Here is a 24,176-nt window from a genome sequence, read left to right on the forward strand (position 1 = left end):
GCAGATAATAGGTCAGTGCTAAAATGTGCCTCACAGCGAAGCATTCATAATCTGAAAAAACCTGTTTCACTTTTTTATACGTGCATCTAGTCTGTCACACGGTCCTTTTCTTACTAGTTAATCATAAAGCATATTTTAAAATAAGCTTAGTAATATTTTTTAAGTCAGTCAGTTATTTTTAAAGTTTTTTTTTTTTTTTTTTTTTTAAGCCAATTAAGACTTCTGGTTTTCTTTTAAGTTTGATCTGCTGAGTTATGCGTACTGTACTTGAAAAACACATGCAGACATGTTTAAAGTATGATGTATGAAAGATTAAAAGCTTTTACATATATTTTACTAGAAAAAAGGGAATTGTAGATGTGCTTTCTGACAGAAAAAAAGGCCTTTGTATTAATTTGTTTGTATGTATGCAGAACAGATGGATGAGCTATGAGGATGTCAACACGTATCGACCAAAAACACACTTTCTGTTCAGGGGCGGAGCTAGATGGGGGGCCAGGGCTGGCCATGGCCACCCTTAGCTAATCATTGGCCACCCCTACAATTTTTCCCTCTCATACAGATGATGGCAATAGTAATACTCTCAAGTTGAATATTCAAAACATTTTATTTTTTTGTGGTTAATTATAAACATCAATATACTAACATCAAAGATGATAAATACAGAATGCATCCTCTTCAGAACTAGATTTTGTGTTTTATGGGTTAAAGAGAAAATTATGTGTCTCTGCAAGTCATCTAGGAATCATCAGTGAAATCAAAGATAAAAAAAAAATTTTAATAAAAAACTTAAAAACTTCAACTTCAACCAAAAAAAATCAAATAATCAATTTATGTAGATATTAGTGCTTCTAAATATTAATTTTATGCAGAATGTTTATTGATACAAGTAGGTAAGTAATGACAATGATTATTGATTTAAGCCCCAGAACTCAAAACTGAGTTTTATCCACTATACCTTTTATCTAGAATTACGAGTGTTTAAATATATGCATCTATTTGTTAGCAAAGGCTGTAGTTAGTCTTTATTTAGAAAATATAGATGCTTTGCTCGTTAATGTTCCTGTTGGAACAGTGTAGATTGCCTGAGAGGTTCTGGTGGTTATTGCCTGGCCACCCTTATAAAAAGTTTCTGGCTACGCCTCTGTTTCTGTTGCCACAAAGATCATGAATCAATAGCACTCTTAGATTTTAGGGAATGAGCCGCCCAAAAACTGGAGAAATAGGACTAAACAACCTCTCAGCCAAAAAGCTCGAGCAGGTGATCAACAGCCGAACCACTGAGGAGACCAGAGGTTTTCTTTGTGTGAGCATATTTTTGGCAAAAAAAAATAAATTTCTCTACACTTTTTTTCACTATTTATGTGTAATCTGTTGCTACAATCTGTTGCAAAAAATCTGTGATTATGTGAACAGATCTTATTAACTGCTGTCCACAAATGTTCCCACAAACGATTGGACGATGTTGAATATTGACATTACCCAAAAATGTTCATATCATTGCATAGTAAATTAATAAAATATAAAATAGTTTCATTTAAACTCCAGTTTTCGTTTTCATAATTAACATTTTATAAATGATTTTTTTTCCCTTAACACCCTGAAAGCATTCTGTACTTATATTAAGGCGGAAACATTGACTGAATACTGCAAGTTATTAGATTGCTTGAAGTTAGGTTTCTTACTTTAACTTTTCTTTTTTATATAATGTACTCTGAAAAGTACTTTTTTGTCAAGCATAAATCTAAAAGTATATATCGAGCCAGTATCAGGTTTTCTCCTTGATATTAAGATCAGACTTACACTCATTATTAAACTGGCGCCTTGATAGGATGTATAAACATAAAAGATCCTCGGAAGAATGATCTGTATATCTGATCTGCTTTGCTTTACCCAACAGGTAGGTTCAAACGACTTTTAAACACTGAGCAATCTACAGATGCGCCACAGATGGGTCAGTTTGGCAGGAAAATTGACAAAAGAAGGTAAATGTGAGCTCAAATATACAAGAAGGAGATTTTAAAAAGGAGGCTTTCGTTCTAATCCTGGCAGATTATTAAATCTCCACTGTTTTATCAGTTTGGGTGACAGGAGTTCAATTTTAAGAGCTTTCTTAATGGTGAGAGTACATGGGTTGCTGAGCACGATGACTAATTTTTAATTAAATTTGGGCTGTCAGCTAGCAGAGTGGAATTTATCAGACATTGATTGTTTCGTGAAATCAGGGGATCATATCTGAAGCCAAAACTGTAAGCTTCCTGTTTAAAATCCCATTATCAGAGAAGCATGGGCTGGAGAAAAGGATAAATGGAGTATAAAGAAAATTGTTTTAAAATGTCTTTTGGGGAATTCAGCTGAACTAAAATGTGGTTGCCTTTTTTTTTTTGCTTTTTCTCCTCATGCATAATCCCTGCCTTTTACATAACAGCAAAAACTGCCAAATTTTTTTGTAGAGGGCATTTTTGTTCTGGCCAATAAATTGTAGCTGCAGTTAGTTTTCAGAGTACCATCACCACCAGTACAGGACAAGCTCTTACCCTTTTGAAGTTGCACTGGGGGTTTGGGCAGTGGATGGGCCTGCAGATGGAAACATTGCTGTAGCAGGTACATTCCTGACACGACTCGGGCCGCCATGAGGTGTTATTCTGTGGAGAAAAAGGTTAAAAATCATCACACAGAGTAATTAATCAGCTATACAGTCAAATTTGCTTTAACATTTAGATAATGATAGAGCTGCTGTCATTAGAGCTGCACATTATATTGCAAAAATACCGTAAATGCAAAAATGGAGCATGTAATCTTTATATAGCAGGAGAGTACATAGAGACTGATATTCAGAATTTTTAAAACAGGAGAGTTCGGATCATGCAAACAGCGCAGTTATGTTTTATTTCCTTTACTTTTTTATAAACTATGAGGTGCACTACAAATATCATTTAGCACTGTCATCCTTTTTTTATAATCATCATTATGACCTCCAGCTAAATGGCTTTGAACCTTTACTGTACTTTCTCTGATGATATTACCATGACAAGATTTTCTAAGGTCATGCAGCTCTAATTGATATCATAAATCAGGGATGATGACCCAAGTAATCCATAGAAAAGTGGAACAAAAGTAGGAATAAAAGACTTTTACAAAATCATTGTTGCAAAACATGCAAATGGCATTGGGTGCAGATGCTCCTCTAAAACTCTGAATGTTCATGTGAACATTGCTGTTTTTTTAATCTGAAATATTTGGAAGGAAAGTCCCACCCAGCGCAGGGGATTTCAATGAATTTCAGATCACCCTAAAGCATCACGGGATGAGCTGCCCAAGACCCAAGGAGCAGAAAAGGGTGGAGTTAGCAGGTACAAATGTTTTATAAAAAACAAAGAGCAAACCCCAACCTCATTAGGGATCATGCATGCTAGACTATTTAAGTTTGCTGCAGAAAAAGCATTTTAAAGTTGGCACTATAACTGTTAGGAATCCAGTTTGTGTGGGTTGTTTTGTGTTTGTCTCTCCCTCCACCACCAGGTGGTGCCCTGTCCTCGTTGGTCCTCCTGCACACCTGCGGCTCATTGGTTCATCACCGGGGAGTATTTGAGCCGTTGACTGTCACTACCTCGACGTCAGAGTGTTTGCCAGTTTTGGGTACTCTAGCCAAACTGAGATTAGCAGAGTCTAACCTGTGCTTCGTTTCTCTGAGATTAACCATGTTTTTGTCTTTGCCTTTTGGCAGGAAGCCTTCCCGCTGACTGGAAGTTTTGGCCTTCTCCCCCAGGAAAGATATTTTGTGTTCACACTGAGCTGGGGAAAAGTTCCACACGATCCGTTCAAGTACCGTCTTAAATCTAAGTGTCAGTCCGCTCTCATACTCCTCAGGGTCCAACTCCACCGACCTGTCCGCCCTCCAATGAGTTGCTCTCCCTCTGGAAAGCTCACACATTCTGGATTCAAGGCTTTGATTGAGATCCCCTCCTACGTGAGTCCCTTCCTCCTCCATGCTCAAGAACTCTATTCTGTTTCCTACGGCCATTGAACTAACCGCTGTGAACTTCCCTTCCACTTCTAGTTCCGGTTCAACAGCTCTCTCTGAGTTCAAGATTCCACCTCCTGTTGTCCTCATCAACAGACCCGTTAAACCTTCCCTTGGTTCTCTGAGTGGTTTTCTGCATGTGGGTCAGATCCCTTAAAAGCATCATGACAATAACATCCAGAGGTCTGGGCTGGAGAGAGCTAAACCTACTGCTTTACAATGGAAAAAAATCTAGAAATAAGTTAAATTTACTGTATTTATCCTTAATTTGAGCAGGTAAACAAGATTATTTGCCAATGGAATTAGTATTTTTACTCTTAAAATAAGATGACTAGATAATATTCACTTGAAATAAAACAATGCAGTTGAGTTTTCTTATTTTAAATGTAAATTGTGTTGTTCTATTGGCAAAATGTCTCTTTGATGTCCTCAATTTAAGTACAAATGCAGTTATTTTAAGAAAAAAATGACTTATCTAGATTTCGATTTTTTGCAGTGTACACATCATTGCACTAATGATGTTTGGAGAAGAACTATGACCAATTGCTCCAAAACAGACACAACTTTGGTTGATGGGGTGAGCCATATCACAATGTGTCCCAGAATGGCTGTATATAAAAAATTTAAAAAAGGATTATGTGAGAAGTTTGAATTTTTTAGCAAGACAACGGGCCTCATGCGAGAACTGTTTGTATGAACAACTTAATTCTTAAATCGATTGTACGAGTGATTCTGGAGAAATGCTGGACTCACCATTTGTCTCATTTTTTCTAATCTTCTCTAAGGTGCGAACACATATGTCCTACAAACTTGAGTCTTGTGGAATCAGTCAGCTGAACTTACCATTTTATTAGGCTACATTATTATCTATTATGCTTCTCTGGAGTTTTAAATTAAATTTTTATTGGCTGATGGCAGAACTATCGGTCACTAAACCTGCAGCTAGAATGTTGGTATCCACTCTGGTTTAATTTGATGTTATTTCGTCAAAGGAAAGAACAGTCAGAGATCAAGCTGCTATTGAAATGGCATCTGGAAGAGAAACTGGATTGAAAGTTCAGCAAAGCTCCTCTAATGCTAAGACATTATATAATTTTACGCCTTTGCAGCTCCTTGGCTTTGTTATTACACTAAATGTGGAATGTTTGGGTCTGTCTGAGCTCCTCAAGTGAGAGTTTTACCTGTAAAATTTTTATGTTGATGTGTTGTATGAGAGAAGGAGTGTGAGCTGATGGGATGACAGACATTGTCTGAAGATGTACAGTTCATGTGTGCCTGTGTATTTAATGCAGATTCAGCAGAATTTTCTTTCGTGGTTGATGTTGATCTCATATTAAGCATTTACATCATATTTTACACCTCCTGCGAACATCACTAGTTTTCATTGACTGTTTTTGAATCAAATAATTTTATTTTACTATCATTTATATGTATTTCATTTGTTTTTACTTTATTTTACCTCTGTAACTGTGCAACCAGGTCATTTACAGCTCTTGTAATTTATTTTACTTCTTGGCTCTTTATGGTCCTTTAATTCTGCTGCTCGCCTCACAGTCAGCAGAACCTCGATCACCAAACCTTCAAAGTATTCTTCTTCTTCAAAGCCATTTTTGTGAATAAACACCTTCTGACAAGTGCTGGAAGTCTTTCTTTATATTAAATATTCAGTGGGTTGTCTACTGTATGCAAATGTTCCATTCTCATGAACACATTTTCACATAGGTGGACTGCATCAAGTTTACAAGGATCATTTATGATCATTTACTGAAGTTAAGAATGTTTGTTGAATCTGATGTGGGGCGCTCGTAAAAAGCCCACGGTAGAAAAAGGAAGAGAAATTTACGACAAAAAAACCAAATGTTCTTGCATGAGGCCCAATGATCCTTTAGCCTGTGGAGGAAACTCTCAGAGAACTTAACAGGAAGAAACCAAAGCTACATAAAGCCGCCCAGACAAATCCACCTGGAATCCAAATTCACAGATTTTATCTGTGAAATCTGAGGGTGTAGAAGAGAACATTTAAGATTTGAATATTTATGCAAAAAAACCAGGTCAAAATCACAGCTGAGCAACAGATGCAACTAATTTATGAAAAAATATATTCTCTGTGGTAAAAAAATAGATTTTGTTGGTTTCTTTAAAAAAGCTGTGTTTAACCATAAAAAGCACATATTTATGCATCAAGTTCTGCTTTTAAGTAAAAGTCACAGGATATATAAAATTAACAATACTGTAGGGAGATTTGTTATTAAAAGGTAAATATGCCATGCCTAATAGTCATTGTTAAAAAAAAAAGTTACACATTTTCAGTAATTTTCACTCACTTAAAAAAAAAAAAAAATATCCCATCTGCATGAACCTCCCGTACTGGTGGGTAAGATTTGAATCTTTCTTAATTGGCAGTCAAGAGCTGCTAAAAGTCAGTCTAGGGGCTGCAAATGGCCCTGACTCCACAATGAAGACACTACCAACTTAAAAGTAAGACATCATTTTTGGGATTTTTAGACCTAAAAACTGCTGATTCCTTTGGAAACTTAGCAAAAGTAGTAAAAAGCCTTAAGCTTTGTGGCCAATCAGACACACAGATAAACCAAAGAAGCAAAGTAAGGAGATATCTGCTTTGCCTGCTGGATGCTCCCTTTAACAGGCCGGCTGGTTGCCAATAGCTCATACCATCTGACTGACATTGTCTGATGAGTAGCTTAAAGCCAAAGCTAAATCAATATTCCAGTGCCCGCATATGCCGAAATATATCATCACGCTGACCATGAATCTGTTTTAGATGAATGATTAATGTCCCACTCATGACAGGAATATTCTGAGGTTCATGCAGCATGACCTTCGTCTCCGGGAGGAGACCATCCAATCAGATGGTGCTTCACACCAGGAGGCAACCAAAGCAGACCTTTTTGAAGACATTTACTCTTGCAAATTAAAACAAAAACATGATCGTGAAAAAAAAAAAAATGGATCAAAGAGGGAACTCCAAACGGGGGGCTTGTTTTTACATCTCAGATGAAAGGCAGAGCTTTAAAGGGGCCAGGGGTGGCCATGGCTACCCCTAACCAATCATGGACCACCCCTCTGGACATCCCTAGATAAGGCAAAACTAGAACTTATGCTCTTTTTTTTAGAACTAAATATTGTTCTTTGTTGGGAAAAAGAGACATTTATGAGTCTCCGGAGTCATCTAATATGAAGGACCAACTCTGCCATATTTAAAAATAAATACAGAAATAAATAAATGCTCAATAAATGTATAAGCATACAATTAATTGCCAACAAAAAAGTGAGACATAAATGTATATAACTCTTAATTAGCTTCTTTATTTATTTGCCTTTGTAATATTTACCTTATTTATTTTTCTGTCCTTTATAATCTTCAACTTTATTTTTTAATTACTTATATTTTTAAGTATTTATTTATGTGCATGTTATTATATTTTTGTCTGTTTTATTCTTCCTTTTTATTTTTTTACCTTAGTTATTTCTTCGCCGCTGTTTATTTCTCTCTGCCCTTTTTACATTTCTCTATGCATTTCTGTCTCATGCAAATGAGGAGGGGGTGTGTCCTAGAGAGTCAACTTCTGCTCATTGATTGGCTTGGCGGTCCATCTCCTTAACTCACAGAGCTCAGAGTACTAAGTTAAATGTTCTCTTTTCTGTTGCTGTTGTTCAATAAAAGTACGTTTTAAGATCATTTGAGGCGAGAATATTATACTTTTAAGCATCACCATATGGCCCATTCACAGATTTAATGCGTAATTTAAAAGAAAATGTGACGAACTTGAGAGGACCGCGGCAACCAGCGGAGCTCCGAAGCTGACGGCAGCCAGGTCCAACCACAGCCCATCTGCAGCGGCCCTTTCTCGGCATAGCCGTGTGTGAAGCGTGTTGGTTAGCATTTTACTACATCGGTCGAATCTACAGGAGGAGAGTCTGATGTCGAGTCTGAAGTCATTAGAACTTGAGTAGGGACTTTGCCAAACTTTGCCAAATACAACAAAAAATCGCCATCATAGCCTGGCTATAGACCTGGCTGCCGTCAGCTTCGGAGCTCCGCTGGTTGCCACGGTCCTCTCAAGTTCGTCACATTTTCTTTTAAATTACGCATTAAATCTGTGAATGGGCCATATGGTGATGCTTAAAAGTATAAGGTTCTCGCCTCAAATGATCTTAAAACGTACTTTTATTGAACAACAGCAACAGAAAAGAGAACATTTAACTTAGTACTCTGAGCTCTGTGAGTTAAGAAGATGGACCGCCAAGCCAACCAATGAGCAGAAGTTGACTCTCTAGGACACACCCCCTCCTCATTTGCATAATGAGATAGAAATGCATAGAGAAATGTAAAAATGGCAGAGAGAAATAAAAAGCGGCGAAGAAATAACTAAGGTAAAAAAATACAAAGGAAGAATAAAACAGACAAAAATATAAGAACATGCACATAAATAAATACTTAAAAATATAAGTAATTAAAAAATAAAGTTGAAGATTATAAAGGACAGAAAAATAAATAAGGTAAATATTACAAAGGCAAATAAATAAAGAAGCTAATTAAGAGTTCTTTTTCATAATATTCACTCGGTGTCTCGCTATGGGATGCAGCCTCCTGCAGCCCTGATAGAAGCATCTATCTCAATCTGCCAATCCTGATTGGCCGGTGGAAATGCCCGTCATACGCCACGCCCCGTAGCTCCGACTACTAAAGCGTGTGCGGATCACGGCACTCCAATTCAAAACCTCTTCTCACCTGAGAGCTTATCTCACGTCGGAGCCTTCGCTAGCTTAACTGCCCACAGACGGACCTTGCTAGTTTCCGTCGCCGGACGCTAGCACTGTGCTCTGGCTTCTGCCCTGTCCGCTCACTCCAGACCGGACCGGTAACCTTTTGTCTCTCTTCACGGCGGAATCCCTCTCGGCTCCTCTCCACGGACGCTCGAGTCGGACGAGCATTTAGCACACCAGCTACTTCCTCGACCCCGCCACGCTAGCACGCCAGCTAGCTACGGTTCCTTTCCCTACCAGCACTCCAGCTCGTCGGGAAATGGCGGCCGTCCAAAACCCCCACGCCAGGGGAGACTACCGTCTTTGTGGCTGCGGGAATAAAATTTCAGGGAAAGACACCCACCCGGTGTGCAGTACCTGTCTAGGAGTCGACCACGCCAGGTTGGCCCTAGAAATTCCCGGCTCCTGTGGACACTGCAAAGTGTTCACGGTCAAGAGCCTCAGACGCAGGCTAGCCCGCCAGGTTAGCATCTCGGACCGTGATCCATTCCTCCCCACCGCCGCACAAGGTGCAGCCGCGGAGGAGGACGTGGACACAGCTGGGGAAGCCCCGGAGACTGACTACGACTGGGGTGCCCAGTGCGAGCAGCTCCATGCCCCCCCGTTTCCCGAGGAAGACGTGCTGGAAGTCAGTCCCATGGAGGAGGATGACGACACCTCGTTCCTCATATCAGAGGACGAGGAAGAGGATGACACCTTCATGGCCCCAGCACAGCCTGAGAGGCCTAAACCGCCGTGCCCTTCCGCCATGGAAGACAGGGGAGCGAGCTCACCAGCTCCCTCCCTCCATGTGGACCTGCTCGACGTGTGCAAACGCGCGGCAGAGAAGCTGGAGATTCCCTGGCCGGTCGCAATAGCGGAGCCCACCCGGTCCCGCTACGAAGGCAAACGGCTTCCCCTGGCACGAAATGCGGTGAAGCAGCTTCTCCCTGTCTTCCCCGAGTTGCTGACGGAGCTCTCCAAAACATGGACTAGCTGCCCATACAGCAACAGGAGCCCTATTTCGGGCGCAGCATCCCTCGACTGCGAGGCGATGGACGCCCACGGCCTCCTCTCCATGCCTCCGGTGGAAGTCCCGGTAGCTGCGCACCTCTGCCCAGGCAGCGTGAGCCAGCTGTCTGCAGCTTCCCCCAGATGCCCGACGCTGCCAGCTAAGCCCGAACGGTTCCAGTCTGCGCTGACCGAAAAGGCATACAAAGCAGCAGCCCTCTCGGCCAGAGCCCTCAGCGCCCTCTCCATCCTCACTGCCTACCAAGCGGAGTTGTTTGGCGCGTCTGCTGAGGAGCAAGACCCGGATGCGTGGGAGGAGATGGCGGTCATCGCGGACCTGTCTCTCCGTATCCAACGTGTCGCGGTCCAGGCCACAGGGAAGGTGATGGCAACCCTCGTCGTCCAGGAGCGAGCGCGATGGCTCAGTCTCGCTAACCTGACCGACAGGGAGCGGGATGACATCCTGGATATGCCGATCGTCCCTGAAGGCATCTTCGGCTCTGCATTGGCCACAATGCAGCAAAGATGTGAGGCAAAGAAAAAGGACAACGAGGCCCTCAAACTTTGTCTCCCTCGGAAAGCCCCTGCGCCTTCACCTCCGGTGCAACGCAAAACCTTTGCGCATGCAGCCTCCCAGCCGCCGCGTTTTAAGGTACCAAGACGGCCACCACCGCCAGGTCCGCCCCCTCCGATGAGGAAGGAGCGCGGAGCCGGCTGGCAGGGGAAACCTGCCTCCACGACCGCTACGCCGCCGCCGCCCACAGCCGCCGCGAGCTCGGTCCCACAGGCGAGGAAGAAAAAGAGGGCGGCCTGACAGCCGCCAGTTCCTCAGTTGGTGCAGCCTGCTGTTCCCCGTTGCGCAGGCCCACCGTTTTGGCTTGTTTGTGCGCACCCCACGCCACCGTTGCCCATCCCAGAGCCGGTCTGCGAGGAGAAGGACATCGCCCCGGAGGTCTGCGCGGTTGCGCCCCGAGCGGAATGTCCAAAAGCACAGTCACACACCCTTGTTCAAAGAAAAAATGGTGTCAAAATAAAAATAAATCTGTCACAGCCAGGCCACGAGCCGAGGGTGCAGATAATAAAAAAAGCCAAAACAGACGATGCGCTCTCTATAAGCAGGGTGGCCGCTCAGCCCCCTGCAGCTCTGCTCCCGGGACGGGCACCGCCGTCCCCGCGGAGCAGAGCAGAGCGCTCCACCGTGCCTCCGGTGGTGCCCGAGAATCATTTCTCGGTTCCACCACAGGGGGGCGCGGGGCAGGAGCCGCAATATGTTCCCCCGCTCTCTCTCAGATGGGAAAGCTGGAGAGCAGCAGCAGCTCCACCGTGGGTGTTGCGCACAATTTCCCGGGGATACAGGCTTCAATTCGCCACTGTCCCCCCCCGCTTCTCCGGTGTAATACACTCACATGCACAGGGAGAATCAGCTCGAGTTTTACGGGAGGAAATTCTCTCTCTGATAGACTAACGAGCAGTTTCTGTCGTATCTCCCGAACAGAGTCTGTCAGGGTTTTATTCCAGATACTTCCTCGTCCCCAAACGGGGGGGGAGAGGAATCCGCCCTATTCTGGACTTAAGAGCCCTGAACAAATTCCTGCGGAAATACAAGTTCAGGATGCTGACACATGCAGCTCTGTTGCGTCTAGTAAGACCGAACGACTGGTTTTCGTCCGTGGATCTGAAAGACGCGTATTTCCACATTCCCGTTTATCCCCCTCACAGACAATATCTCCGGTTTGCCTTTCAAGGGGTGTGTTACGAATACCGTGTTCTACCATTCGGTCTGTCTCTCAGTCCGAGGGTTTTCATACGGTGCACAGAGGCCGCGGTAGCCCCGCTCAGACGCCGGGGGATACGTCTGGCCACGTATTTAGACGACTGGCTCCTGTTAGCGCAGTCAGAACAGGAAGCCAGGGTTCACACACACATTGTCACAAAACACCTGATGGATTTAGGTTTTGTGATAAATATGGAAAAAAGCCACCTATCTCCAACGCAGGAGATATGCTTTCTGGGATTATCCCTGCGCTCTGTTCCGTTCACAGCCCGCCTGTCAGAGGAAAGAGTGACGGTTTTCAGAACGTGCCTGTCACAATTCCGTCTGCACAGGTCTGTCCAGTTCAGACTGTGCCTTCGGTTGCTGGGTCTGATGGCCTCAGCCATCCTCGTGATTCGCCTCGGCCGCCTTCACATGCGGGACTTTCAGCGCTGGGTCGCTTCGCTCCGAATGGACCCCGTGCGTCATGGCGCACGGCGGATAACGGTCACAGCGGACTGTATAACAGCTCTGCGCTGTTGGCGAGCCCCGTCCTTCCTGACCCAAGGGGTGCCTATGGGCACCGTCTCGTCCAGGAAAGTGGTAACCACGGATGCCAGCCTATCAGGCTGGGGCGGCATTCACGAGGGCAGGTCTGTGAGGGGTCGCTGGAGCCAGGCCCTCCAGCGCCTTCACATAAACTTTCTCGAACTTTCGGCGGTGTTTCTTTCTCTGAGACACTTCCTCCCATTCCTCTCGGGTCACCATGTCCTGGTGAGGACGGACAACACGACAACAGTGGCGTATATCAACCGCCAAGGGGGCCTGCGCTCCCGCATGTTGCACAATCTGGCGCGCGACCTGATTCTCTGGAGCAGTACCCACTTTCTCTCCCTGAGAGCGACGCACGTCCCGGGAGACTTGAACACGGGTGCGGACCTGCTGTCCAGAGGCGCGCCAGTGTACGGGGAATGGACGCTGCACCCACAGGTCGTGGAGCAGATAGATCTGTTCGCGTCCAGGGAAAACGCTCGATGCGAGCTGTTCTTCTCTCTGAGCACTCTGAATGCCCCTCTGGGCGTAGACGCATTAGCGCACGCCTGGCCGCACAAGCTGCTATACGCGTTTCCACCGCTGGCCCTGATACCCCCCACTCTCGCCAGAGTGAGGGCATTCAACCACAGACTGATCCTAATAGCTCCGCACTGGCCAGCGCAACACTGGCTGGCGGAGATATTCCAGATGCTGTGCGCCCAGCCTTGGGAGCTGCCGCTGCGCAGGGACCTGCTCTCGCAGGGTGCGGGGACAGTGTACCACCCACACCCGGAGCGACTGCAGCTGTGGGCCTGGCCCGTGAGTGGCTTAATTTAACCACTGCCGGGCTCCCTCAGAGTGTAATTAATACTATCCAAAACGCCAGGGCTCCCTCCACTAGGAACCTATATGGCTCCAAGTGGGGACTGTTTGAGCGGTGGTGTCTTGAACGGGACTACGTTCCTTTTCAGTGTTCTGTACCAGCGATTCTGTCGTTTTTACAGGAACTGATTGATAAAGGAAAAGCTTTTTCCACGGTTAAGGTTTATCTGGCAGCTATAGCAGCATGCCATATAGGATTTGGAGACAAAACGGCGAGCCAACACCCTTTGGTTTGTCGGTTTATGAAGGGCGCCCGCAGGCTCCTCCCCGTCTCCAGACCTTTGCTGCCTCCGTGGGATTTGTCGGTGGTTCTGGAGGGGCTTAAGGGACCCCCATTTGAACCGTTGTTGGGGTCCAGTCTTAAACATCTGTCTCTCAAGACAGTGCTGTTACTGGCCCTGGCCTCTGCGAAACGAGTCAGCGACATTCATGCGCTCTCTGTGAGCCCCGCATGTACCCGGTTCGACCCGGAATACACGCGTATGGTTCTGAAGCCCAACCCGGCCTTTGTTCCTAAAGTGGTTGGTTCTTGTTCACCGATCGAGCTAGCGGCGTTCGCCGCCCCCCCAGGTGAACGGCGAGCGCACACGCTGTGCCCTGTTCGAGCCGTGCGCTCTTATATGGACAGGACGCAGAGCTTCAGGATGAGTGATCAGCTCTTTGTCTCCTGGGCGGAGCCCCGTAAGGGGCAGCCGATCACAAAGCAACGCCTCGCCCACTGGGTGGTGGAGGCTATAGCTTTGGCGTATGGAAGCAGGGGTCTGCAGCCCCCGGCGGGTCTGCGTGCACACTCTACCCGCGGGATGGCTGCGTCCTGGGCTTTATTTCGGGGAGTGTCCGTTCAGGACATTTGTTCAGCGGCGAATTGGTCTTCGCCTCTGACTTTTGTCCGGTTCTACATGCTTGACGTGTCTGGACCGTGCGTGGCCAGTGCGGTCCTAGAGTCATAACTGACCTTGTGGACCTTCCCCATCGGCCGGTTCTTGTTCGATAAGCTGTCTGACAATACGGGAGCTACCATATCCCATAGCGAGACACCGAGTGAATATTATGAAAAAGAACGTTTGGTTATCTAACATAACCCCAGTTCTTAGAATAATATGAGCGAGGTGTCTCGCCAGACGACCCTTCTTGCAGGGCGGCGAGAAGAGGTTTGCTTGTTGAATTGGAGTGCCGTGATCCGCACACGCTTTAGTAGTCGGAGCTACGGGGCGTGGCGTATGACGGGCATTTCCACCGGCCAATCAGGATTGGCAGATTGAGATAGATGCTTCTATCAGGGCTGCAGGAGGCTGCATCCCATAGCGAGACACCGAGTGAATATTATTCTAAGAACTGGGGTTATGTTAGATAACCAAACGTTATATACATTTATGTCTCACTTTTTTGTTGGCAATTAATTGTATGCTTATACATTTATTGAGCATTTATTTATTTCTGTATTTATTTTTAAATATGGCAGAGTTGGTCCTTCATAATCTAAGAGTCTTCTATAAAATTAGAGATAAAGAACAACTAAGCTTGTTCTGTAGTTCTGGAGATTTCTGCCCTAAAATGAAAAAGATGAAGAAAGAGAAAAACATTTGTTCAACCAGGAAGAAATACAACCACTTTTTACTTGTAAAAATAAATTAGAACTTATTCAAATACTTTCAGAAAACAAAACAAGCCCTACATTCATTCTAACATGCATAAGAGAGATATGAAACTGATTTCTGTCTTTCAAAAGATTTATTGTGCAACTTGTTTTAGAAATTATACAAATAAAGAGAAAAAAAAATTCAGTTTTCCCACCTTTACTACATACCTGTTTATAGTTTTATCTTATCTTATTTTCACCTTATGCAGTTGCAGCTGGCTGGATATTCTCATGTGCATTAACAGTATTACCCTGCTGGAGACTTGAGTGAAAACCTGAGAATGTGCAGTAGTCTATTATTATTGCTGTATATAAGTTATGGAAATAAGCTGCATTGAATTAAACTTTTTTTTTTTTGCAAAGTATTGAAATAAACTATATTAAATTGACCTGAATTGCATTGAATTACATTTGTTTGTGTTCCATATTTATGAGTCCCAAATTTCAGAAGTGAAGTAGAGAGATTTCCTTGGACGTACTAAAACTCTTCACCTCTTTCTCTTAGTAAACTCGCCATTTGTCCTGACAGGAGATTTGTTGTTCAAAACCCTCTGATAACAGATGTTCTGTTAATAAAGACAATAACATCCATCTTATTTTAAAGGAAAGCTTTAAAAAAAAAGTCTTATTGTGGTGTTTGCTTTTGTTTGACTTAAATGTTAAACAGTGGTGAGAACCTGACATCCATCAATTAAAATAAAACCATGGGACATCATGAACGGACATCTCCCTGCAGTTTTATCAAGTTATTTTAAGCTCACACAACCAGAGTCAGCAGTTCACTCCAAATAACCAGCACATGGGTGTCTTAGACATTATTAGGAGGAAATATACAGCCCTGATTCACAGCAGGAGGCCTTTTTTGGCAGCACAGATGGCTAATTGAAGCAACAAACTATGACAGAAACCAACAAAGCTGTATCACATAACAGTTTGGGGCCATTAGTAGGTCTAAGAAAGGCAATGGATCATCCGCAACATTAAAACAACCGGCTTAATGCAGTCACAGTCCCCGCTATGCTGCCGATGGATTCCAAACTGAAAAAGGAGCTCAAACACTACAGGCTTTAGACAAAAACTGCACCATTGTTGTTATTTTTTTTGCTGACCTCGCTCTAAAATCAACAGCTCATACTTTCTGCCTCCCTAACTGTACAATAAATTCAATTAAGCTGCAAGTTAGCTGTGAAAAGTGTTATTCTGGTGAAAAATACTATTTATTGCATTTGTTTTCTTGAAAGATGCAATGACAAATAAAGTCATGCAAGTACTGATGGATTTCAGAAACTACGCCAGTTGTCATAAAGCTGTGTCTGAATCCTTTATCCGATTCTACAGGTGAAGCTTTGACCAGATGTGTGATGGTCACATCACAGCCAAATTCTCTGCATGGCTTCAATATCTTTTCACAGGCAGAAGAGGCAGAGGTAATGTTTGAACCTGATGTTTAAACTCCTGTTATCTTGCAGCTTTGAGATGCATTTCTTCCCTCATCAGTATTCAGTCATTCAGCTCTGCAGAGGTCTGGTGATGAGAAAATCGTTTGACTCTGTTGGAGCAGGGATGTATCTAAAGCAGGGGTCTTCAAAGTTTTCCATGCCAAGGACCCCCAAACTGATGACGAGATGGAGCGGGGACTCCCTAATTATATATATTGTATGAGATTGTTTTATATCAAACTGGTCCTGCAGTCACTCAATTACAGATGGAGTAATGTAATGAAAGTAATTTCTCCCTGGGATTATTAAAGTATTTCTGATTCTGATTCCTGTTTGATGGGACAGGTGTTGTGACTGAAACGGTGCTCAGCTTGAAAGAGCTCCTGTGTGTCGCAGCATGTGTGCATTGATGACTAATGTGTATTTAAAGACATTTCAATTAGTGGAAAAAATTGCAAGGGGAAATATAAAAAAAAACTGTAATCAACCAAAACTTTTGTGACCCCCGTGCAGTACCGCCGTGGACCCCCTAGGGGATGGATCCCCTGTTGAAGACCTCCGATCTAAAGGATGCAGGATAGTAGCTCTCAAGGACTAGAGTTAGGCATCCCTGATTTAGAGTGTCTTGTTAACCTTGTATGCATATTATTGCCTGAATGAGAAAGCTTGATTCCGTGGAGAAAAATCAAAAGCGTAAAGGAAACACCAGGCCATTCCCCACCCACAGCCTCAAACAGACCATCTTACATTGTGAAATAGAAAAACTGTGGCGAGGGTTTCATATGACAGTCTTTGAGAAATTAATATGATTTCCCAGAGCTTAACCTCCTGATTTTCAAGCAAGCAGTTTGAATAATAAACGGAAACATGCAGCCTTAAGTCCCATAAAACAAGATTAGGTTACCTTAGTGAATAAAATAAATCGTTTGCACCTTATCCCTTTGGGACGTTAAGCTACAATTCTGTGAAATTTTAAGCTTAACTTGAGGGTAAAATCTGTATGAAATATGTAAGTTGGGTATCCGTATCACTGGGAGTAATAATAGGCCAGCTTACATGCCAATATGTGTTCAGAAATAATGTTTCCTCTTATGGCTCCCCGATGGTCGTTCGTGTCTCCCTTAATAGACGAGAGTAAAATTAGCAGGGCAGATGCAAATATACAAGACTAACTGGACAGGGTCTCACAGCTCAGAGCGTATTTCATTTTAATCTTCAGAAGGAGGAGGTTTGCTTTTCAGTCTGAATAGAACATAAGATGGTCTGATTCGGAGAGACGGCATTCATCCCACTTTGGATGGTGCAGCTCTTCTTTCTAGGAATCTGGCCACATTTATTAGTCCTCCAAAACCCTGACCACCCAGGGTGCAGACCAGGAAGCAGAGTTGTAGTTTAACACACATCTCTGCAGCTTCTCTACTGTTACCCACTCTTTACTCCATCCAGACAGTGTCTTGCCCACGACCAAAATCTAATAAATTAGCAAATATTCCTAAAGGAGTAAATCATGATAATCTAATAAAAATAAAAATAACTCCAATTGGGGAAAAAGTTAAAACAATTAAATGCGGTCTGTTTAACATAAGATCTCTTTCCTCTAAAAGTCTGCTAGTTAATGACTTGATTTGTGATAATCACATTGACTTGTGTTGCCTTACAGAAACCTGGCTGCAGCAAGAGGATTATGTGAGCATAAATGAGGCAACTCCTTCAAGCTATTTAAATTTTCACATACCCAGAAGTTCTGGGCGAGGAGGAGGAGTAGCAGCAATCTTCCAGTCTGACTTACTGATTACTCCCAAAACAGTTAATACCTACAACTCTTTTGAACATTTAACCCTTAATTTCCCTGATCCAAATTTCAAGGCAAGAAAACCTCTTCTTTTTGTAACTTTGTATCGTCCACCAGGTCCTTACTCTGAATTTTTAGATGAGTTTTCAGAGTTCCTTTCTGATTTGGTATTAAAAACTGACAGGGTCATCATAGTGGGAGATTTTAACATCCATGCTGACATTGAAGGCGATAGCTTAAGAGCAGCCTTTAATGCTATCTTAGACACTATTGGCTTTGTTCAAAATGTGAATAGTCCCACACATTCTCATCTTCATACTTTGGATCTTGTGCTGACATACGGCATAGAATGTGAAGAAATAACAGTATTTCCTCACAACCCTGTCCTCTCTGACCACTTTCTAATAACCTTCAGGATTACTTTAACAGAGTTCTCCTCCCCCAAAAGAAGGTTACATTTTAGTAGATCTTTATCAGATAGTGCAGTTATAAATTTTAAAGAATCTGCTTCACTTTCTCTCTCCTCTTTGTCGCTGAGCAGTGCTGCAGAATGCAAAAGCATAGCTTATTCCCCTTCACAGGTTGATGATTTTGTTGATGGGGTTGCTAGTTCTCTGCGTGCTGCCTTAGACAATGCAGCTCCTTTGAAAATGAAAACCGTTAAAAATAGAAAGCTTGCTCCTTGGTTTAATGCAGAGCTGCGTACTTTGAAGCAAAATGCTAGGAAACTGGAGAGAAAATATCGCTCCACAGGCCTGCGGGAGTCCTTCCTAGTCTGGAAAAATGGTTTACTGCTGTATAAGAGGACCCTTTGTAAAGCAAGAGCAGCATACTTCTCCTCATTAATAGAGGAGAATAAGAATAATCCTAGATTTCTTTTTAATACAGTTGCCAAACTCACCCAGAGCCATAGCTCTGTTGAACCGTCCATTCCACCTGCTCTTAGCAGCAATGATTTTATGGGATTCTTTATAAATAAGATTGATCTTATTAAAAATAAGATCATAAGCACTCCTCTATCCGCGATTGTACCTGAGGTAGTCATGGAATCTGAACCGGGTTTAGACTGCTTTGATCCAGTTGAACTCTCTGAATTAGCAAAATTATTGTCTTCATCTAAGCCTTCAACTTGTATGTTAGATCCAGTTCCAACCAGGTTATTTAAGGAGGCATTCCCTTTGATCTCCTCCTCCATTTTAGATGTGATTAATTTATCTCTGTTTCAGGGATATGTACCTAAAGCTTTTAAGGTTGCTGTAATTAAACCTCTGCTTAAGAAACCGTCTCTTGACCCAGATGACTTGGTTAATTATAGACCTATATCCAATCTTCCTTTCTTATCCAAAATTCTTGAGAAAGTAGTTGCCAAGCAAGTTTGCGATCACTTACACCATAATGAACTTTTTGAAGAGTTTCAGTCTGGCTTTAGAGCTCATCATAGCACTGAAACAGCTCTGGTGAAAGTCACTAATGATATTCTCATGGCCTCAGATAATGGACTTGTATCTGTGCTCGTCCTGTTGGATCTTAGTGCTGCATTTGATACAGTTGACCATAATATTCTTTTAGAAAGACTTGAACATTTTGTTGGAATTAAAGGAACAGCATTAGACTGGTTTAAATCTTATCTATCTGATCGATTTCAGTTTGTTCATGTTAATGATAGATCTTCAACATGCTCAAAGGTTACCTGTGGAGTACCACAGGGATCAGTGCTAGGACCAATTCTATTTACTTTATACATGCTCCCAATTGGTAGAATTATTAGACAGCATGGGATTAATTTTCACTGTTATGCTGATGATACCCAGCTATATCTGTCTATAAATCCAGATGAAGCTAACCCATTACATAGATTACAGGCATGTCTTGAAGACATAAAAACCTGGATGACTCTTAACTTTCTGCTTCTGAATGCAGACAAAACAGAAGTTATAGTCTTTGGACCAGAGTCTTTGAAAAATAAGCTGATTAGTCAGTCACTTCATTTGGATGGGATTAAACTGATTTCAGATAATAAAGTAAAAAATCTTGGTGTTGTTTTTGATCAGGACCTGTCATTTAAATCCCATATCAAAGAGGTTTCTAGAATTTCCTTCTTTCATCTGAGGAACATTGCAAAAATTAGAAATCTCCTGTCCAGGGGTGATGCTGAGAAACTAGTCCATGCATTTGTTACTTCAAGGCTGGACTATTGTAATTCTTTACTATCAGGAAGTCCACAAACTGTAGTTAAGAGTCTTCAGCTGATCCAAAATGCTGCAGCCAGAGTTCTGATGAAAATTAAAAAGAGAGATCACATCTCTCCTATCCTGGCTTCTCTTCATTGGCTTCCTGTTAAATCAAGAATAGAATTTAAAATCCTCCTTCTCACATATAAAGCCTTAAATGGCCAAGCTCCATCTTATATCAGAGATCTGATTGTTCCTTATGTTCCTAACAGAGCACTTCGCTCTCAATCTGCAGGTTTACTAGTGGTTCCTAGAATTTCTAAAAGTAGAATGGGAGGCAGATCTTTTAGTTATCAGGCTCCTCTCCTGTGGAACCAACTACCAGTTTTAGTCCGTGAGGCAGACACCCTGTCTACTTTTAAGGCTAGGCTTAAAACTTTCCTTTTTGATAAAGCTTATAGTTAGAGTGGCTCAGGTTATCCTGAGCTATCTCTATAGTTATGCTGCTATAGGCTTAGACTGCTGGAGGACATAGGGACCCCCATTTCATCATTCTGCTTCATTCTCTTTCTATTCTCCTATTCTGCAGAATCTGTTAGTTCAATCTCTAACCTTCTGCTCTATCTGCTTTTCCTCAGAGTAGCTTTGCCTTGTCTGTTCCTGTTTGGCTGTGACGTCATCCTGGAAAGAAACATCAGCTGTGCTGTGACTGGGTGGATGTGCTTTCTTCGTCCTCTGACATGGGAGCTGGCTCGGAGCTCGTCTGCCTGGCTGTGTGTTTCCTGGACGGGGCCGCCTATTACAGCTGCTTTTGTGTCTCTGCTTCCGTCTTCTTGAACCCAGTCGGCCTCGGCAGATGGCCGCTCACACTGAGCCTGGTTCTGCTGGAGGTTTCTTCCTGTTTAAAGGGAGTTTTTCCTCTCCACTGTCGCTACAAGCATGCTTAGTGTGAGGGATTGTATTGAGTCAATGAGTCGATGCAATCAACTGGTTTTCCTTAGATGGAGAACTTTGTATCAATTTGACTTTATGATCTGGTTGAACTGTAAAGTGCCTTGAGATGACATGTGTTGTGAATTTGGCGCTATATAAATAAACTGAATTGAATTGAATTGAAGATAATAGAAAAACTGACCTTTTAACCTCTGCCCGCGCTTAGGTGTGAAACAGACAGTTTAAAACTGAGCTCTCAGCAAGAGAACAGTTTCTAACACAATGCATAGTCTATTTTTTTGCTCTAGAAATTGGAGCTACATATCTGCATCAGTTTTAAATCTGATCAGAAGCAGAACATTTTCTTCTGGAAGGAACACAAAAAGTAAATCTGTCCGCACAGGCTCAGAAATGTCTAGATAAATGTGAAACTAACCACCCTGCAAGTAGAAGGCAATAACTTAGACATTAACAACACTGCCCCAATTGATAGGAAGTGCATCCTCAGAATAACAAAGTTTTCAGTTTTTGTTCTGGTGACATAGTGCTTCATTTTCCTGTGTTGGGAATCCTCATTTATAACCGATATGGATCATGATCAAAATAACAGCATCCTGAACAAAACAGCCTTCCTCTGTAGGATGGCTTGACTCAGCCTTAGAGATGGGGATAGGAGCTCCATCATCCAGTTTGAGTTTGAGGAAGAACCCTTGCTCTTCCACATCAAAAGGAGTCTGTGGTTTGGTTTCATGATTTCATGATGTCATGAGGGTGCGCAGGGGCTTTCTGGGCCCGTCCCACTGGGCAGAACCAGAAGGGTCTAATAAATATCCACAGACTAAATTCCTCTTTGTTTAATCTGCTGTTTGATGCGCTCGTTCAGACAGATGTTTAATGAGATATTGGAGTAAATATTGAATTTACGAAAGTTTTTAATGATCCAACTTTTATAGGAAAATTAGCTTTTATTTGAAATATTCTCTCTATCTTTTACAGATCTATTGCAAAGTTAATCTTTTTTTTTTTTTTCATTAGACCTACTTCCGGGCCGGAAGCACAAAAATAAAAGCATGTAACAATAAAAACAGAAACAACAAAATAAAAGCACATGGGCTTTCATAATGTCATTAAAAAAAAATTTAAGAGTTCCTTACACCAAATGAAACTTATGTTTAATACCAGGTTAAAGGTTTTTATTATAAAAACTGAAATCTGACAAGTCAGCCTGAAATGAAGACATGATTTATCAATTATGACTATACACATTTAGAAATCTGTATCATAGTGGTGCAGTTTATAGCACTCCTCATTAAGGAAACACAGCTATAACAAGCAGATATTGGTTTTTCATTAGTAATGCTACCTTCTCAGGTAGCTAAACTGGGAAATGCTTCCAGACATCTAAATGTGTCTTTCCTTGAACAAAATATTTGTCTTTCAGCCAGCTGACCAACAGTGAGCAGCATAAGGTGGGGGGCTTTCTGTACTCTCCTAAAGGTTGTGTGGCTTCCCATTAGAAAACATCCTAAACTGTAGGAATGTTATATGAGAATTTCTGAAAAAAACAACTTTATTTTGGTCACATTCAGTGCACACTGTGATTATACCTGTAATAACACCAGTAGATTTGGCAGAGATGGGTTTCTGCAGATCAGCCGAACATTGCACCCATCATGCTTCCATCAGATGAAGTTTCCTTTTTTAAACGGTACAGTTGAGGTAAAAACTCAGCATTTTATTATGTGCTGAAATCCTTTTTTTCAACAAGGAAACAAGCCATGGTCATAAACAGTGGACGTTATGAAAACCCTCACTGTCAGAAGGTCAACACCTTTTGCGGACTATTTATTTCTAAGCAATTTTCTGAAGTTTAATTCTTACCAGCTACATTTTTCCAGGAGAAAAAGTAAAAAAAAAAAGAGATCACATAATTACCCAGGAAAAAAATTCAGCCTTTCAAATTCAATGCCTAAAAAAAAGGTCTGATTCTAATGAGGCAATTTTTCTTCTACATAACTTGTATGAAGATTTAGGAGGTGACAGTACAGCTCTAACCCTCATTTTTTCTCCTCAGCCAGCATCTTGCAACGTGGGTAAAGTAGAAAGCTCCCAGTTAGGAGAGCATATCGCTGAATGAACCAGAGACAGCAAAAAGAAAACAACCTGCATCCTCAAGTCGATTCTGTCCGGATTAACACAGAAAAAGGGAGAGGACTCAGTCAGCGCCTTGCCGATTCAATTAAAATCCAATCTGGAAGAAAAAAAAGGCAGAACCAAACACTAACCGGCCTTCGTTTTGTTCAGCTGTCAGGTACACCAGTCGGACTTTCTCATTTAGAGCAGGGAAGTGTGAAGAAGAGCAGCCCTCCAAGGGAGCGAAGCAGAATTTAGCTACAATTGGACGAGGTGCTGATAAAAACACAAGCTATTACTGAGGCAAACTCAATCTAGAGACACAAGTGACTAAAGAGCTCTGCAGCCGGCCGAGCCGCATCACAGAGCAGGAATAACACTCTCCTCCGGGGGGAAACGTCTGCCAATACAACCTTCCATACAAAGCAGATCTCGCTGAAGCCTTGCTTCATAACAGCAGGAATAATTCAAGCTGTTATGTTGGTTAAGCTGGATTTACAGTGTCATCCTTTCCCATTTCTTATTTCATAGGGAAACAAGAGGGTGTGAAGAATTATGTCATAACAAAACAAATATTTGCTAAAGGAAAAATATTCATGCCTGCAAACTGAGTCATGGTGACCTTTGAGCTGCATTATTTTCACTAAATTTGATCACTGTGTCCAATGTTTGATTTAAACCATATTTCTTAAAGAGCTTATTTTTACACATACACTTTAATTTCTGCAATGTTAAAACTTAAGGGAATTGTATTTTTTCTTTTTTAACAGTTGTGTTTCTGTGTTCAAATTTGAAAACTTAGCTCTAAATTAAGACAGCGAGTAGTTACAAAGAAATTATAATGTTATATGGTAACACAAGGAATAAGGAATTGACACAACTACAGTACCACCTAAGAAACAAGTTTTGAAGGCAAAGACACCTGCTTTGCTCCTATTAATGTGTCGTATTGGTTGGGCTGGGGAAGCTATTTATATAGTTTCCTGATGTGTTGTTGTTGTTTAGACAAGGCACCACTCACAACATGTCTGGACTGAATATCTGAGCGCATGAAACATTTCTTTCTGTCACAAAATGTCATGTTTTTTTAACTGAATG

The 24,176-nt window shown here is 42.4% G+C and overlaps 1 protein-coding gene across 1 annotated transcript in view; it reads right to left on the bottom strand.

Annotated features, from left to right (window-relative positions):
* Window positions 1-24,176, bottom strand: part of LOC119797455 (extracellular matrix protein FRAS1-like) — a gene marked incomplete at its 3' end in the record, with an annotated part of 322,128 nt that overhangs the window by 198,090 nt on the left and 99,862 nt on the right. Inside the window, exon 3 of the mRNA XM_038306524.1 lies at window positions 2,538-2,645. Coding sequence (XP_038162452.1) covers window positions 2,538-2,645 — 108 coding nt within the window. The remainder of the gene's footprint in view (window positions 1-2,537; window positions 2,646-24,176) is intronic.

The sequence above is a fragment of the Cyprinodon tularosa genome, unplaced genomic scaffold (genome assembly GCF_016077235.1).
Source record: "Cyprinodon tularosa strain WSP-4 unplaced genomic scaffold, ASM1607723v1 ctg583, whole genome shotgun sequence".
Taxonomy (NCBI): Eukaryota; Metazoa; Chordata; class Actinopteri; order Cyprinodontiformes; family Cyprinodontidae; genus Cyprinodon; species Cyprinodon tularosa.